The sequence below is a fragment of the Molothrus ater genome, chromosome 9 (assembly GCF_012460135.2).
Source record: "Molothrus ater isolate BHLD 08-10-18 breed brown headed cowbird chromosome 9, BPBGC_Mater_1.1, whole genome shotgun sequence".
Classification (NCBI taxonomy): domain Eukaryota; kingdom Metazoa; phylum Chordata; class Aves; order Passeriformes; family Icteridae; genus Molothrus; species Molothrus ater.
In genome coordinates, this window is record NC_050486.2 from 20735675 (window position 1) to 20754789 (window position 19115).

The window sequence follows — 19115 nt, forward strand, 5'->3', positions numbered from 1 at the left end:
CCTTCAGATCCAAAGATGTGTAAAGAAAGGCTTTGTGGTTTTTCTCCCCTGACAAATCCCTAAAGCACTTTGATAAGAAAGAAGAGGAAACAGGAATTGCTACAAAGCATACACATGTTTACAGTTCTATATTGTTCAAGAAAATCTGCATGAATCCTGCTTTTGGTGCAGATGAACTGAACCTTGGAGTATCTGTGTCAAGAGTCTGTACATCTGGCTGCAGCTCCCAGCTTAGGGTTTTAGGGAGTATCTGTTGTGGAAAGTCCATGACCGTCCTTCATACCACCCTGGTAGCAAACTGAAACATGGGCTGTGTCTGATGTGCTCAATCCTTGAAATCTTCTGGAAAAGAAATAGGGCTTTGACATACTGTGTAAACAAGCACAAAGGTGTTTGCACACTTCTTTGTGGAGAAACAATTGAGCTGTAACTGATGCTGCTTGCACTGTGTATTTCTTCACCCAGAAACTTGCCCGGAGCCAGCAATGACTGTGCAGGTTTCCCATGCTCAGGCACAATCAGCAGACAGAGTAGATTTGAAAGAAATTTAAGCTGTTAGAAGATCAAAGATGAGACCTTGGGGTCAGAAAGTTACTAATGAAAAATCTTATCTGCAGACTTAAGGAAAAAGGAGAATGCATTTAAATATGTCAGAGCCATGAGGGTAGAAGAGTGGTTCAGACATGAAGCTGGGCAAAAGTGATTAACCTATCAATTACAATGAGTAAAGGCAGAACCATTCAGTTAAGTATTTGTTTCATTTTTGGGGTAAAGATAGAAAGATGTCTCATTTTACAGCAACAATGAAATACTTCGTGATTCTTTTATTAGTAACTACAAGGATATTAAATGACAATTATATGTCTTTTAAAGTCAGTAAACACTGAAGAGTTAAATAAGGAATTCTTGTTGTTATTACTGTTTGCTTTTTAGCCCTTCCTGGAATGTTTGTGAGAACAGCAAATGTTGTCCCATTCCTGGAGAAATATGGGAGATAATACAGAGGTAGCTGTAAGTTAATTTGTTTGGTCTTGCAGGAAAAATCCTGCAGAGGACAGAGCCAGGATGGCAGCATAACTGATGTTATGTTACTTTGGGTTTGTGGAAATTAAATCTTGTCATGTAGAAGATATATTTTTAGATGAACTAGAAGCTTGAATGGTAAAGGTAAACTTTTAGAAGCACACATTAGTTATTTGTCTCAGTCCATTATGTTCTGTTTCTATACTACACCATTTAGAGGTATCCTTTTTAGGAATAGAATATGTTACATAGCTTTAAAAAGTTATTGTCAGTGTGGAGAATTAATCCTTTAGTGACACTTGTAGTGTAATCCTGCTGGCAGGTGTTCACAGGGGCTAAAACCAGTCTGGAGTAAATGTGAAATTCCACTAGGAAAATTTTCCAGAACCAAAGACTGGGAAATTTACGAGCAGGAGGGCCAAGTCAGTCCTGACTGTTTTGTTGCATCCTTCACTGGAGCCAAATCAAAAATCAGGCATCACCAAGGCAACAATTCGGGTCATGTTTACAAGATGAGGATTAAATTCTGCAAACCAGTGACTGTAAGAAGAGGATTGGAATGATGTAAGTAAAATCTCTGTGTAAAAGACACTCCACCTTGAGCAGCATTAGGTCTGAATGCTGGTCTTCCAGAATCAGTACTCAGGAGATCTGGGAAGTTGAGAATTGTTCAGGGACGGGCTGCAAGTGTGAGTCAAGACCTAGAAGAGCTGCCATACCGTGCAAGATGTCATGAGCTCACTCCAGTTTGTTTGGTGAACAGAAGATTAGGAGTGGGGTTTGATCAGTCTATGAGTCCTGTGTGGGAGCAGGGCCATGAAGCTGCTGGAACAGCTTTGGCTGGTGGAACTGGTTCTTCTATCTCATGTGCAGCAGCTCATGCTGACCAGTCTGCCCTGTGAGAGGCAGATGTTTATACACAGTGCTTTCTCAGTAAGTGGATCTCATGCAGATGTGGAAGGCACTGCTGACAGTAGATGGTGCTTTAATTTAGCAGGAAAGCGAAGAAAGCGTTTAAGTGGTTTGAGGTTGAAACAAGCAGATCTGTATTCAGAATTGGTAAGAACATCCTAACAGTAAGTGGGAAGAGGATAGAGTGGAGTGCCTGGAGCTTGCAGCCTTTGGATTTCAGCTCTGTATTCTTCTTCAAAACAGAAAATTCAAAAGGAGTCATAGCTGAGAGACAGCTGAGTAGAGAAGGTACAGTATTTCACCCAGCAGTCTGTTTTTTAGGAGGTCAAACTTTCCTGTCATAATCATCAAAAGAGTGTATTTCCTTCTGAAATATCACTTGGCCAGAACTGAACTACGTCTCTTTCTCCTTCCTACAGCACCTTTTCCTTAAAGGTTTTGACAAAGCTGCTACCATCTTTGTCACTCATTTTGGTGTACTTGGGGCTGACTCTCCCTTCCCTCTTTGTCACAATATACTGCTTGAACCAGATTTCGTGTCTGATTTCTCCTTGTTGCCAGAACTGGTTTGCTTGGGTTTTTTTTGCTATGCCATCATCTATAAAATTCTTTCTCTATTGTGGTTTGATTATCATAAACACACACGTTTCTTTAACCCTTGGGGATACTGGGCTAATATGTCCATGTCCATGAGGAAGCTTTTTCTTTTGGAAAGGCTTGGATCTGCAGTGGAACTTTATCTGGGCAGGGGAAGCTGTTCCTGAGCATTTCATGGTGCTGTTAATTCTGCATGTGTCTCCAGCTAATGTCTCTGTCAGCAAAGTGACCTTCAGTGGTTTAGCTGAGTCTTCACAGTGCCCTCCAGCCCTGCTCTGCAAAAGGGGACCTCACATAAACACAGCTTTCCTCATGCTGGCTCTTTAGACTTATCACAGAGAGGACAGCCCAGAAGCAACCAGTTGACTGTGCCTGGGACTAGGAAGGCTGCCTAGTTCAGGGATCTGCTCCAAACAACTGATTGCCTTGGACCCTTTCCGAAAAAGGCTCTGCAGACACGTATTCCTTCAGTGAACTACCAGAGCTGGAGGCACACTGCCAGAAGAGCCAGCTGCATTTGGGATTAGATGGCTGGAAAGAAGTCCTTTCTCTGTCTTCAAAACAAAATCGCTTTTTAACATCTGCTGCAGAGTTCTCGTGACTCAGGGTTCCACGAGAAACTGTTCTCTTCCTTCTCTTTCCTGTTTCTTTGTTAATTAAGGTTATTTTCCTTCCCTTTCCTCACCTATTGTGTCTCCATATATATTTCCTGCTGGACAGGCATGTGGGGGGGTGTCTTTTTTTTCTCTCAATTGAATGTTTTTCTGTCTCTTGAAGTCTCACCATAACAGCAGCAATTTTGCTCTCAGCAAGGTGAGCACACCCCAGATAGCTGGCAAGATCTGCCTGCACTCATAAAATTGCTTGGAGTGAAGACTTCCTCACTAAGCCTTTGGTTTGTTGTTATTTCAGTGCTGAATGAATAATGAGATGGTTCAAGTAAACAGAGGGGTTTGATTCTAGCCCATCATACCAGAGGTGTGGGGGGAGAGGAGCTGCTTGTCCTGACAGCTCATTTCATTAGGCCACACGTGGTGTGAGGTGTTGAAAGCAGTTTATCACATGTAATGCCTGGGCATGATGAGGTGAGGTGAGCTGAGGATCAAGTGTATCTCTGTCCCCCTCTTAATTCTTCATATTTACAGAGGTTTCCTGTAGTTCTCAGATGCATGCAAACTAAATATGTGCTCTCTGTGTGTTTGAAATTCTGCTACAAAAATCACTTCTCTCTGTTTCTTCCACAGTCTCAGCTGCCGGCGATGTATTATTGTGGGAAATGGTGGAGTACTTGCAAATAAGTCATTGGGGTTAAAAATTGATGACTATGATGTTGTTGTCAGGTGAGTCTTTGGCATTACAGTTCTTTCCCATATTCAGTTTCTGTATCAGTTCACTTGCTATGCAGGCAAACTTTAACCTGTACTAGTGACAGTATCCCTTTGTATGGAAGCATTAACTTACAGAGAGGGTAAAAATAGACATGAGCTTAAAAAGGTTTGTTATAAATGATGATCACATCAAAGAGTAAAGGCATTCCTCTTTCTGTTTTCCACAGCTTCTTGGGAATGTGGTCTCTTGTATGATATCACTTGAACCTTCCCTTCATAGCTCCTTTCTAAAAGCTGCTTTTGTGATGCCCTTAGGTGGTCAAGCAGTAACTCACTCTGCTGGATCTGCTCCCAGATATATTCCTGTGGTAGCTCAGGACAGTATTATTGGTCATACATGTGTAGCATTCCCCAGGAACTGCACCTCAGAGTTAGGATGGGCAGGACTAAGAATGATGCAGCATAGGGTGTTAGGAAGAAGGAAACCTCTATGAGAGAGGACCCAGCAGTGATTAAACATCTGTAAGTGCCCTAGAAACTGGCAATACTTTGGCTCTGTGTCTCTGCAGATGACAATGTTGAATAAGGCAGCAGAAGCAGAGTGGTGGGAGTGCCAAGGACCACAGTCAGAGTTAGGACTTCTTGCTTTTGCTGAGGACCTGGATCATGGCCATCTCAGAATGCCTGAAAAACATGCTGATATGTGAAATCACAGGTCTAGTCATAACTCTCAGTAATAAATCTGTCAAGTCAGGGAGGCGTTCTGGGTGACTGGAGATTAACAAACATAATACCTGTACTAATGGAGAGTGAGAGAGTGCATGTAGGAGGGAGGGAGGATGTGCTCTAGGGAGCTACAGACCCATTAGACTGACCTGAAAAAAAAGCACTTTTCTATCAGGTTTTGAGTAACAAAATATTATTATGGTAAATAATAAAAGTGGAATAAGCTGCAATGTTAGTTTATAAAACTGGTTTAACATAGTCCAAGTTGGTATTTTTTTCTTAGTACAATAACTGATTTTGTATTAAAAGAAATATATCTGATGTAATCTCTCTCAATTTTAATCAGCTTTCAGACGTGGTGACAAATAGCAAATTCTTTGCTAAAGGTAGAAGAAAGAAAGGGATTAATAAAGGAATTTCAGGCAGGTATTATTTATCACAGTCTCTATTCTCTCCTATGTGTAAGAAAAGAATAGGACAGTCAAAGAGAAATAAATATCCTCTAACTCTGGAGAAATAGACCAAGAAGATCCCTTTCAGTCTTTGGTTCCTGTGGATGGTTCCCTGCTTCTCCATGAGTATGCTGGACACAGGGATGGCCGTTCAGAACAGGACAAAATTTTTACAGCCCTTCTCCTAGCTCATCCCACTATCAGTTGATAACAAAGAGCTCTTATTCCTCATCATAGTCAGGTGACTTGTAGTTATTTCAGCTGAATTAAAATGCAGTTTATAGCCTTTCCTTGGACTCAGGTTATTAAAAAAGTAGCAAAAGAACAGTTTCAATCCATCTGGTCTAAGCCACCCACTAAGATTTACATCAGAAAGGCCACTATTTAATTTCGAAATGAAAACTTCAACTTTTTCTCTCCACATCAGTAAATCTATGTCAGTTTGCAAGCTGGGAGGATAAGAGGGCAGCTAAGCACCTGTGCTGTTGGTGGGATGGATAAAGGAGAGAGAAGTCAACTGTAAAGGTTAAATGAAGCCAGGTGCTTGGATATGTATCTAACTGCTTGCTTTATTCCTGTGGAAGCTGGGGAAGTCCCATGTATTATAACATCCTTTTTCATACACTGAAGAACTTCTTTGAAGGATGATATTTGGGACCTAGGGAGTGAATTTTAAATGAAAAAATGTGGTACATTTGTGGACAAAGGAGTGATCCAGCAGTATATGGAGTTCTTTGATGCCTCCTGTGTTACCATGTGAGGATTGCTAATTGCAGCAAGAAATTTTGTTCTTTGCAGTGAAGATAGTCCAATTCAGCTTTGTCAGTTCTAAAAGAGCTTGGAGTGAGTTACTGTTTTTCTTTAACTAGACATTATCAGATTTCAGTGCAGATGTTATTCCCAGCTGTCACACTATTTACCTGGCAGGACTTCTTGCAGCAGTCAGTCGTCAGTGCTCTGAAATGCCTCCTTAGAATAGATTGCAGACTGAGCAAAAATAAGTGTGTATCAGAAATTCCTGATTAGAACCAGATAGGGATTCACCTGATGGTGATACTTGAGTGGTATCTGAAAGGATCCTCATGGTGGCAGGGTTAGGAGTTAGTGTCTCCATATGTAATCAGCGAATACAGACAGAAAAACACTCTGGAACTTCTTGTGGAGAAAGCTGCCTGTCCACGGGCGGTACAAGGAGGCCTGAGATCCTAACTGAGGTTTTCCAAGATTCAGCTGTGTTTATAACCACCATTGCATCCTGCCTGAGAGGGGGTTTGGGCTGTGGAGTCTGCCCCTTTGGGTGCTGTGGCTGCCTGAACTTTCCCTGCCCCATTGCCCTCACTGCCCTGGGCCTTGGTGGTGCTGGCTCTGTCACTGTGGCTCCATCAGCAGCTCCCACTCTGGCCCTTTGCTGGACACCTGAGCTCGTTTCAGCTGGGGAAATGGTTTGGTTTATTTCCTGTCTAGATACAAAGAAGGGGTCCCAAGTTTTGAGAGTATTAACAAAGTAAACAGCAAAACAGTGAACCCAGAAGCTGTGGATGGGAAAAGCCCTGCCAAAGAGTGGCACAGTGACATTTGAAACAACTGCAGACACCTCCTCATCCTAAAGAAAACAGATGAAAATATGTAAAACTTGCTTTCTTTGCAGAATATTGGTAGTACTCTGTTACCTTTAGAGCTGCATGCTTTTGCTCTGTATAAGGTCATCTGCCCCAAAGAGACACAACACCTTAAAGTTTAAATACTCCCTACAGAAGAAATGAGTGGTGTGTGAATGTGCCATCAGCAACAGAGGAAAAAGCAAGGGATCAGGCTGGCTGGGAGAATTGTACTCAGGTCTAGTTCCTCAAAGTCAGGCTACAAAGGGTTTAAAAACCATGGGAAAGGCTTCATCTGCTGTATTCATTGTGGTGGTGCTGATTCTTAAATTGTTTTGCCTTTAATATTTTATTCCTGATGATAAAATAAGTATTTTTGCTAAAAATGCCTAAGAATGTATTACTCTAGATTTTGAATATGACTTCAGATTGTATAGAGATTTTTATTCTACTAAAAGTTTTCCAATGTAAAATGCTTAGCCAGGCTAAAAAAGAGAAATCCCACATTCCTACATGGCAAAATTTGCAGTATATTGAACAACACCAAGTCAAGAATGCTGCAATAATTCAAGCAGGCAATCCTGTGCCGTCAGAGGCTGCTGTTTGATGTCAGCAAGATTTGTATGCCAAGTTACGTGAAATTTCCTCAGCTTTGGGTTTTGAGTCTTGAATAGAAATTCTGAAAACTTTAATGTTGTGAAAGTCATCATGGCTGTTCGTGCCAAAGCAGTTTGCTTTTTCAAGGAAAAAACCATTCTTGTTCCTAAGAAATGTTTTACCAAAAGCACAGCTAAATACATAGCATTTCCTTAGAAATCAGCGTCCCCAAGGGCAAAGCTGTGTGACTGCTTGAGTGTTTTCAGGGTGGGATGCACTTCCACTGCAGAAACTCCTTGGAGCCCATGAGACTGCAGTGGTGCTGAGCCTTGTCCCAGCCCAACCTCTTCCTTTGTGCTGGCATTGCAAGGCAGCTCACCCTCCTGATGAACCAGTTTGGGGAATTAAGAGGTGGAGATTGATCCTATGGGATTTTTTTGAGAATTGTTAGTTGGCTTATTTCCCTGTGCAGCCTCACTGCAGGTGAAGGGTGTAAGCTCTGGGCTGGGGTTGGAAAATGAGACCAGTTTTAGTTTGTTTAAACTGATGAGGAACTTCATCATCTCTTTCAACACATCAAAGGAGCAATGGGCCGTTAAAATATTAATGCTTAGTTTGTTACTCTAAATGTGCAAGGACAATATTCTTCACTTTCCTTTTCCAACTTCTGTGATCCTATTTAGATCATAGGAGTTGAAATGCAGAAATGGTTTGCATTATATTCAATGATAGAATTTATGTAACTTCTAATTAAGCTGTCGTCGCTTGGTACAAACCTCCGTAAGTGTTTGTGATGAAGATCTGCAAGAATTAAGATTTGCTACTGTAGCAGCTGCTACAGGGAGCTCCTGCCCAGCAGTGATTGCTGTGTCACCAACACACAGGAGTGCAAGTGGGAATCTGAGTGTAAGTGGGAATCTGTGACAGTGTCTCTTCTCTGGTTGCCCTGCAGGCTGAACTCGGCTCCAGTGAAGGGCTTTGAAAAAGATGTGGGTGGCAAGACAACACTCCGGATCACATATCCTGAAGGTGCAATCCAGAAAATGGAGCAGTATGAGAAGGATTCCCTGTTTGTTCTGGCAGGATTCAAATGGCAGGATTTCAAGTGGCTGAAATACATTGTTTACAAGGAGAAAGTGGTAAGAACACTGTCAGCTGACACTGTGAAGGTCACCTAAATAGTAATGATGGGCAGACATTGTATCACCATCATATCTGCCACATTTTGGTCTGAGGAGAGTTCCACTCTGTGTCCTGCTGAATTTAAGTGAAGACTTTCTTTACCTACAAGGACTTTAGCTTTAATTAAATATCTTTTACAAAGACATCTCTCTGTAATCCGTGTTACATCGCAAACGAGGCTTGGTATTCAAGATTGTTAGTGTGTACTATGAACAATTAAATTAATTTTTAGTTACCTTAAAGAGTATTTAAAAGGACCAGCTTTTGCTTGGATTTTATGGACTCTTAGGATTTAAGAGCAGAGGAAGGAAGAGAGCAATGGGAAAGGGAAGAAATGGGAGTTTGGGAACAAGGATGTGATGTCACAGGAGGGGAGAAGGAGACAGCAGCAGCACAAATTGTTGAAAAGGCTACAGTCAGATTTAATGTGACCTCCTGAATAGCACAAGCCATTATGTTTTGCTCAGTTACTGAGATTCATGATTTGTATTTGGTTAAAGTATCATCCAGAACAACAGTATCAAGTCTCATTTTAAAACACTGAAATGGTGGATACACTGCCTTCCCCATGTAAAAATTTTACCCCATTGTTTGCATGAGTGCACTTCTGAAGCACCATGGACCTGTTAATAGTCAGGGTTGCTCTCTTTAATTCACCTACCCAGAACAGAATCAGGTTATGATCAATGACTTCTCATTCAGTGGATAATTTGTCTGTCAGGAAATCCCAAATAAATAATGCGTATAGTTCTTGTTTTACAAATCTTTTATATATACATATATGTATCTGTTTTCAAATGTTGCTTAATGACTTTTCAGCAAATAAGAAGAAAACTGGATTAGCATTCAGGGCATGGCATATTATATTGTGTGTTTAGAGACAGAGAGAGGAGGTTGGCTGCTCACCACATACATAACGAAACAGTCTGGGAATATCATTGTATACAATTGTTACACAGAGGGCCTTAAGGGCTCATACTTTGCTCTTGTCTAACACTGGCACCAACTTGCAATTATTTTCTTGCTACCAGACAGATGAAGTTAACTGTCAACCTCTGGGCAAGCACAAGTGGGCTTTCGTAACATGAATAATTGAGTCAAAAGTAATTTTCTTTGCTTTATGTCAGGCTCTTGTTCCTCATTCAGGGAAAGGGAAAGCCCTGTCAGTGTCAGTGCCCTGCAACCCAAATGCAGTTGCAGGGACTCCTAGTGTTTGGCTTGAAGCTCAAAGGATGGGTTGGTTTACTTCAAAACAAATTTAATTTTTGCCTGATGCTTGCAGTCAAGTTGTCATCAGTAGATTCTTGTGTGGTATCCCCTGCTCTTGGAAAGGTGGAGAAAATAGTCTGTTTAAACCTGCTAGACTGGGGATAGTGATTGCAGTTCTCTTAGTGTTCTTCTGATTGACTCCTTATCCTTCAGAATAAACACTCTGAGGTTTTTTCAGTTCTTTTAGGTGATGTTTTCCAGATCTCTTAATTCCTGTTGCTCTTTTGAATGTTTGTAGTTAATTCATCTTTTTCTTAAAGAGCAGTGCCCAAAAATGTACAGACTGCAGCAAAAAGGAGGAGCAAACAGATAATTCATTAACCTCACGGTTCTCATTCTTTATGCATCCACTGCTTCTGTAGCCTTTTCCACAATGGCATGGAACTGGAGGTGATTGTCAGGTTCCTGGAGACTCCAGGTCTCAGGAAGAATTGGAGAGCAGCCACTTCCCCCACTCCACACCCTGTGCTTGTGCTGTTGGCTCCTCGTGCCAAAGAGCAGCACTGTGCACTTGTCCCTCCCGATCCTTCCTTCCAGAACACTCCTCCAGTTTGCCAAGTTCCTTTGGCAGACTTCCCAGCATACGTGCCATTCTTTCCAGATTCATGTCCTCTGCAATTTAATAAACATACTTTTTACTTCATCATCCAGGTTGATAATGAAAACACTAAACAATGTTGGTTCCTAGGCAGACCCCAAAGTATTAACATCCTTCCATTCCTAGAGTGAGCCCACTGAGCCTCCTGGATAGTTTTTTGGCCACTTCTGGACTTGTATCACGCTTGTATCATCAATAATGCTGTTGGCATGTTTGTGAAAGTGATCTGTCAGAAGTTTTACTGAATTCCAGTTCGTGTCTTACTTCTCCCCTGAGATGATTTTTTTTGTCTGTATAAAGAATTTTTTAAAAAATAATTCTCTCTTGACAAATCCACCTGGGTTGCTACTCAGTCTGTTTTGTTGTTTTGGTTTTTTTTTTCAGGTGCTTACAAATAATTAATCCTGCTATTCTGGGAATTGAAATCATAATTCAACTCTCTTCCCTTTTTTGCCTTATTAAGTCTAGGCACTTCTTCTGTCCATTTTTCAATCCTTTGACCCCCTACCTTTTTTTGAGTTTTGATACCCCAAAGGGAATGAATGCTAGTTCTTGAGACTTCTGTGCCAGTTCATCGAGTACTTTAGGATGCAGCCCAGGTGGCTGGAAAACATCTGTCTTGTGCTCTCTTGGGCTCTCATCTGATTTCTCTCTACTTGAGGCTGAGATCTTGCTGTCACTGGCTTTAGCTGCAAGCAGGTGGCTCACACAGCTGCATTTTCTGGAGGAAACCAATGCAGAAAGTGCTGTCTCTTAGACAGGAATGACCCAATGGAGGATGAGCAGTGCTATGGGAATAGCACGTAGGCGTCTGTTTGTTCTGGTAGTGAGTGTTGGTATTTTCATCAGTGTGTGGTAGGTTCAAAATGACAAATGCTCTCTGTGTGTCAAGGGTTTGTTTCTCTCTCAGCTGATTTTCCAGAGAAAGGGGAGTTTCTTCCTTTCCTGGGTTTATGTAGAGGCACTTGCATGACCTGAGAGCTCTGTATGCCACTACTGCTCATTCCTTATCTGACATGTGCATCTGCAAGACTTCGTGCAGACACACTGCAAATCAGTGGTTACAGTCAGGACTCTGGCCTCAGGATGGAGAAAAGGAAAATGGAAGCATTCTGCTAAAGAACAGAACTGCTGTGGAAGTTGACGCATTCCTCGAAAAAATGGGCTGATCTCTGTCCTCTGATGTTTCCTTTGTCTGTGACTGTTGGTGGCAACTGCATCTGTCCATGGTACAGTCACAGGTGGGTAATGAGACCTTCTGAATTCCTTCAGGCACCTGGAGCAGCTTGGACTTGCTTGACCAGGTACTGGGATCCTTGCTTAGTCCTCTCTTGAGTAAGTGAAATCAAAGAGAGCTGATTGGAGAAAGAGTCAATGAAAGGCGAGTGGCTACTTATTGCTGGGTCAGTGGTCAGATCAGCTTATTCTCCCTGCAGCTGAGAGGGATTTGCTCTGTGTTGTGTTGGTCTTTTGGCAGCACTTGCATACTGAGAAAGGGATAAGTGCTGTGTAGAGAGGAGGATTTTCAGATGTTATAAGGAAAAAGAATTAATGTGATGCAGAAGCATTAGCAGAATAGTGAGGCAGGGGATTTTATGTGTTACATACAGTCTGGTGCAACAGCCTCCCTGATATTTGTTTGGTGCCTTAGTGCCCTGGGAGACACTGTGTCCAGAAGGAGGAGCAGTGGAATTTGAACATAAAGAAATGTAAAAGCTCAACGGCTTTTTATTTCACACTAAACCAGAAAAATCTGGAAGCAAGTAAAAACTTGAGAGAAAACATTAACTTGAGAGAAAACATTAACCTAGAAAAGGATAGGTTTGGCTAAATGTTCACTGTCAACAGCAAAACAAATGTAGTCTCCATCGCAGAGTTCTGGCTGAGCTGGCACTCCAGATTGAAGTCTTGTAGGAAGATAGAGCATAGTGTATCACCAGAGAAGGTAGACCTGCCTTTAAGAAGAGGAAGGATGAGTGAATCCAAGTGACTTAAACACTGGTAACCTGATTTCAGTCATTTGACAAGCATTGGAATAACTAAAAGAGAAAAATCATCGCACTGGTTGCAGCTAGAAGTAGTGTGGGATGGAGAAAGGTGGCATGGTTAGCAGAGGGGAGTATTGCACCATGCTGACCTAATAAGTCAGTGTCCAAGTGGAAAGGAAGTGGGTTGGAGTCCCAGAGCCTGCAGTTCCATGAACTCATGGCTGTTGCAGAAGGGTTACAGATGTGAGCTGTTCGTGCCTCTGTAGTAACTGGTCTGGCTGTGCTGACTTGGAATCACTTCTGTAAGAGGCCTGTGACACTTCCAGGCATCCCTTTGCTGATGAAACAACTGCTGCCACTGCATCACCAGAGGGGGATTACTCATGGACAGTCACTCAGAACAGTTAAACTTTCTCCTGGACTGTTATTTTTGCCAAGAGACATAATCTACATATATTGTAACCCACCCCACTGCTTCCCAGTGCTTGTACTCTCCTGCATCTGCCTGGGTCTTTCAGTGACAGAAACTCTTTCTGAATACACAAAGTACCAGAGGAATTGCAGAGGGATAGAGGCTTGGTTATATATTGCTTCTTAAAATAATGGTCAAAAGCTGAAAGTTTCTCTGTTGCATGAGAGTAGATGCTTCCTGAAACAAACAGGATTTTACAAGCTCCAGATATGCAAAGCAGCCATCTCAGCCTGGTACTGAAGCCAGTTCCAGGGTGGTTTCTTGGCTGTCATTAGTCAATTAGAGGGAGCTGTCTGGCTTGCTCACATCCCTGAACATCTGGCACATGGCAATAAAGCTCCCAAGTGAGGGCAAAGGTGCCACTAGAAATTGGCAGCTCACAGGCTTCCTGCTCATGTGTTAATGAGCCTGTGGATGATTCCAGTGGGAATCACTGCAGCCTTTGCCAGGAGGAGTCACTTGTGCAGAAAGTGCCTGTGGCACCTAGAAGTTCCCTTTGATAGTGAAAGTCACAGGAGCAAGTGAGCACCTGCCTGTGAGGGAGGCCAGGCTGGGCTGTCTGTCCCTTGCAGGGACATGTCTCTGACAACTGGCACACAGCAGTGGTGCCCAACAGCCATCATCCTCCAGCAGCAGCCATGACAGAGACCCCTGCTCCTGTGTCACAGCTGTGACTGCTGCTTCAGAGACCTTATGGATGGGGCACTGGGGAAGGCTTTATTTAACTATTTATTGGGGAACTACATTATTGTATTAACGCAACAACACACTCCTAGTTGTAGAATGTGTGTTATGATGCCTTCCTGCAGAATCAGTGAGTGTTGCTGTGCTGCAGCCAAGGCCAGACTGCTGCCAGCACTTGTGCTGTCTGCTGAGCTTTGTTTAGAACTCCTCTTCTTCCATCAGTTAATGGCCTTGTCATGCTGCATGTTTGCTAGGGCAGCCTGTGAATGTCACAGCCCTGTAGTTCACTGTGGATTCCTCAGATTATGAAATAGCCTTACCTGTGGGCTGGTTTACATCCTGAAACAAACCTGAGGAGCCATCATGCTCCTCCTGTCATCTTCAGGAAAGCAGTGAGGCTGTGAATCTGTTGTTGCTGTCCCATCCCAGGGAAAGCTTCATTCACATGCCTGTATTTTCAGCTTGTTTGGAACTTGAGCAGGTGGTTTCTCTGGGTCTGCATTAGGGAAGGAAATTCTGCTTTTTCCAATGCTGTCCATTGCCTTTGGTGACAAATTGAGTGGCCACTGCTACTGGCAGATTCACTCCAGAGTTTGCTTTTGAATTGCAAATATTTTGTTTCCCTTTTCTCCTCCAAGGGGCTTGTTGTTTTAAATGTCTTGTGTACAGTGGGTCTTTAAGGTTTTCATGGATTGTGAGAAAGACATGTGGGATGAGTCTTGGGACAGCATTCTGCTTTGGTGGAGCTGTAAACCCACTGCAAGTTTTCTTAATGCATTGTGAATGCAAAGCCTGGTTACAGGTTTGTGGTGCCTCATCCTGTGCTGAAACACAGCTTCAGCCCCTCTGCTTAGAGATGTGCCAGGGTGGGCATTGCCTTGTGTCCTCCTGCTCTCCTTGGACTCAGCTGGAAGGGAACAGAAGCTGCTCCATCATAAACAAGAAAAGCTTTTGAATTGAGAAGTCAGCCTAAGGGTTGTTTAATTTCTTTCACAAATTTGAGTTTTCACCTAAATAGCTATTTATAAATAATCCCTTCAGAAGTGTAATTAAGGAAGGCATGGCCGGTGAGTAAGGCAGCCAGGCTGCTCAAGGGACATGATGAGGCTTGCAGTGAGGAAGAGGCAAGAAAGCCTTTTCATTAGTGGGTGTCCTGTGGTCCTAGCACATGGTTTAAAAACCATTTCTACTCCCAGAGTGTGGGGGAATTATAGGAGGAATTGTAGCAGGGAATACCCTACCACATCATCAGGATCATTCAGCTTCTCAGTCAAGGTGACTGAGCCATGACTAAATGTTGAAGCACAGAAAATGCTTTGTAAGAAAGTGAAAACATGAGGCAAACTTTTCTGGCTTCTCCCAAATCTCTGACTGAGAAGGTGAGGTAGGAGAGTCTCTGTGATGCATTCTGTGGAGAATATTCCATATTCCTTTGCCAGAGAGTAGCTGGAAGTTACCTTGTCTTTTTGGTATGATTGTTTTGACATCATTGTTTGGGTTTTAAGGTTTTGATCTCTCTGGCTCTGTAGAAGGCCAGTCCATACTGCCTGGGGGGTTGTGCTGCCATGGTCAGGAGCTGTTTCACCATTGGAGGCATGAGTGGGAATGGCCCAAGAGAACCATGGAGGACTTGCTTATGAAAAAGAAAATCCTTTCTGTGACTGGCCTAGGAGATCAGAGCAATTTCCAGAAGATTTAAGGAGAAGTATCAACACTGGTGCCCTATGAGAGAAGGTAAGCCAGTTTTTTCTAGTCATGGTTAGAAGAGAGGCTGGAAAATATGTAGATGTGCTATATAAAACGTTGTCCCTGTTGACCAAGACAGGGAGAAAAGTTTAGTTGTGTATTTTGTGATTTTAACAAGCTTTCAGGTAGCACCGTGGTGAGGACCATACAGCAACCTCAGTAGGCAAATGACCCAGTTTGCAACGTGGGCCTTGGGGGAGACTTCCTGGCCAGATTCCCAAAGGAAGGTTGTTGGTATGGGAAGTGCAGGCTGGAGCTTGCCCTTCATACATACCTGCCTGCAACAGCGTGATGAGATTAGGCAGGTCACTGCATAGCTGAGAGCTGCTCCTAGCCAGGCATGCACAGTGTGTCTGTAAGTGCACTGTCAAGCATCAGCTGGTGGCAGGGGCTGCTCTGGTGCCTTTGCAATGTGCCTTCTGAGCATTCAATGTTGCCAGGTGCCAATGTGTCCAATAAAACAATAAAACTTGTCCACCTGGACTGGGTGGCCATTAATATCTACAAGTCTGTAGCCATTCACTTAAGCTCATGGGGCAGATGAAGAAATTAAAAAATAGCCATGACCACACTATTTCCTGGATTAAAAAAATCCAGGTGTCAAAAGTTTGCAAAGTGTCTATACTTGTAGGAATGACATCATTGATGACTCAATTTTTAGACAGTTTCTCTTTAAAATTAAAATGCAAATTGTTGGTGTGTCTGCCCTTCTAGTCTTTGCCACACTATGCATGGGTTTTGTCCTTTTTTTTTTTTGTCCCTTGCTTTGCTTACTGTTACCTAACAAAAGTCATCCTTGCCCTATACTTTTATTAATGAAGGAGAAGCACTTAGCCATGCTAGGCATCAGCAATCCTTAAAGAACCTTTATCCCACATCTGCCAAGACAGCATCATCTTCATTTCTGGCTCAGTAATCCCAGCTGTAACGTGAAAACCAGAGAGCTCCAGTCAGATTTTTATTTCTTTAGTTTCTATTCCTGTACATCATTCCTAAATCAAGAGACCCAAACAAGATTTACCCCTGAAAAGACTGTATCATTGCCCTAGTAGGACATCCTTTCTGGGATTGCCTACACATCCTGATTTAGCCTGAGACAATTTCTTCCTAATATTGTCACCATCTAATCTCTTCTGATGTCTACAACTGACAGCTGCTGCTCTCTCCTAGATATTTGATCACTCCTTCCTTCTCAACCAAAGTCAAAAAAGATGGGCAATTTAGAGTTGCAGTTTTTCCACATCTTGAAAAGTCCGTGTGAGGGCCAGCTGAAGAGCAAGTGCAGATGTCTTGAAAAGGCACCAGGAGGGTGCTCATGTTGCAGTCACTCTGTTTGGCAGGCTCTGGCAATATTCAGACACCAGTATTATGCAAATCCCCGTGGGTGCATTTCAAGGTCCTAGTGCCTGTAGACTCAGGTTGCCTACCTTGATTGGAATAGCTGAGCCAATGTAAAGAAAGAAATTCCAAATCTGATGGTGATCTTAATGAAACACACACAATTCCATAAACAGCAGAGCTAACAAAGTTGCCTGATTGCCTGTGGATTTGTGTTGTGCTCTCTTTTGCACCACATTGTGTCAGATGCTTGCATGGCCTCACTTCCACCTGGCCTCTCCAGCAGCAGGGTGTGTGTCTGTCACCCCCAGCCATAGTTAGTTCAACCCCCAGTGCAGCCCATGAGGGTATTGCATGGCCCACATGTGCAGCAGATGTTGCTCCATGCAGCAAATCCAGCACATGGGAGAAGTGCCAGGACAGTGCCAGCAGTGAAACTGAGACGTCACCCAGAGGGTGTTGGCCATTCGTGCAGCTGCTAGTAGAATGAAGATGTTCTGTGTTAACACTTCAGTAAAGGACTACAGGAATCATTTGAAGTCTGCAAAGCCTCCCTTAGGCTGAGAGATTTGAGTTCAATTTATTTAGTTACGGAGTTCAGTTTATTTAGCTTATGCATGAGATTTTGGGAGGATTTACTTGTAGTCTCTCTCTCTACCTAGAGGGAACATTTTTTCTCACAAGAGTTTTTAATTTTGTAGAAAGAAGTGTATCTGAAGCTAGGCAAACGACCAAAAAAGGCAGCACATTTATATCAGTATAAGTATTTTTGCTACATCTGCCCTACAGGCTTGATAAATTTGCTCTTGATGTCTTGAAATCAGGACTGGATATCTTGGTCCACTCAAACAGTGTGAGAGTAAAGGACTGGAAGGAGAAGTTGCTGAAGGAGGAGCACTGCTCCCTGCTATGCAGAATATCCAGAAGGATTTCAGCAGGGTTTCTCTCAGCCTCTCAAGCCATGCTGAGAATAAATAGCAGAATGTGGTGGCTAGAAGCTCAACTAGATAAAATCAGTCTTAACACACATAATTTCCTAGAAATCTGTCCCTACAATTGTCAGATGACATACTTGCAGAAGGGAGCACTGACTGCTGACATCTTTTTACTGTAATGCAGACTTAATCTGGGAAATTCTGTGTGCTGGGAGTACAAAGGACAGGGCTGCACTCATGTTGCCTTCCCACCCTCCTGTTCTGTGACTCTGGGACCCCCTGTCCTCACTTTCTATGACCCATTTATTGACTATGGGGAGCAGGGTAGCAAGCCAGTAATACACCTGACAGCTTGTCATGGAAGTAAGTTATTTGCTTTATCCAGTTGTCGGCAAAGGTCACAGCAAATTTTTCTCTTCTTGGGACACAATTAGCTAGATCTGTTTCTGCATCCAGAGGGAGAAGGCTTTGTGGTGTCTCTGAGGTGAGCAACCTCCAGCATAACAGAATTCCCCAGAAGAGCTCTTTGGAGAGCATTGCAACACCACAGGATGCTGTAAGTTCACCAGTGTGGGGTATGAAGACTCACAGTGGAAGGGGAAAACACTGATTTGATTTTGTAAATAAAATCACATGCTTTCTGTCAGTGGCTGAAAAGAGACTCCCCTTTCACAGCTCCAGGAATTTTGCTATCTGCATTTTTTATTTAAAGTGAGGAGGGGGGAGAAAGTCTGAACAGTAAATATTTATCCAAGATGTGTGGTTGTTAATATGATCCAGTCTTCAGTCATTTTGAATGGTGTCATGATGACAGATGTTAATTCAGAAAGGAATAGATTGGACGATTTATGCCTGAAACATATGTGTTCCTTGGCAGGCTCCATGGATTACTTGCATAGTTAGAGCTGTCTGAGCAATTTGTAACATTTTCTCTGCCTCGAAGCACCAAGGGCTCCAGGACAGGGGGTTGACCTTTATCTTCAGTCTGCTATAATAAACAGAGGTAGCTGAACTCCCCGTGTGCTTTTATCTTCCTAAATTTATCTCTCCCCCTGTGCTCCAGCTGTGTGTAGTGCTTCTGGTTCTACCCAAGAGGAATGGCAGTTCTTTCTGCAGGAGAGAAGATGCTCCTGTGTGTGAATCCCTGCCTCAAGACTCACAGCTATTTAATGAAAACACTTGTGCTGACAACAGAAGTGAAAATAGACCAAGCCATGTGAAGGCAGTAAGCAAGAGGGATTCAGGAAAGACCTGACTTTTTTTTGGTAGTATTTCTATTCTTGCAGTTGTGATTTTATGCCATGTGTCTGAGGATGTTTCTTCTCTTCTTAATTAAGACAGGTTTGTAAAACTGTTAGTGTCTTAATTTTTATTTGTTTATTTAGTCAGAGGCATAAAATTGGAGGAAAATGGCCAAATTGTTGGGTGCACAAGAGCTTGGTAGGTCTACTTGGAAGTTTCTCTGATCTTGGCCATCTCTTGTATTCTGACCATTTTTGATTATATGAACTTTGCCCACAACTGACAAGGACAGAAAATACAGAGCCTGGCCCAAGTGATCAGCACTTCTGCAATTTGGAAAAAAACTCTTTAAATGTAAATGTTCTGTTTGGATTACGGTTTATTTAAATGCTAATCTTTTAAGAATATTAAATAATCTTACTTAAAAA

At 42.7% G+C, this 19115-nt stretch overlaps 1 protein-coding gene across 7 annotated transcripts in view; it reads left to right on the forward strand.

Moving 5' to 3' along the window:
* Window positions 1–19115, forward strand: part of ST3GAL3 (ST3 beta-galactoside alpha-2,3-sialyltransferase 3) — a 175177-nt gene that overhangs the window by 121576 nt on the left and 34486 nt on the right. For all 7 annotated transcript variants that reach the window (XM_036388060.2, XM_036388061.2, XM_036388058.2 and 4 more), the window contains 2 exons: window positions 3777–3872; window positions 8186–8372. In XM_036388060.2, coding sequence (XP_036243953.1) covers window positions 3777–3872; window positions 8186–8372 — 283 coding nt within the window. The remainder of the gene's footprint in view (window positions 1–3776; window positions 3873–8185; window positions 8373–19115) is intronic.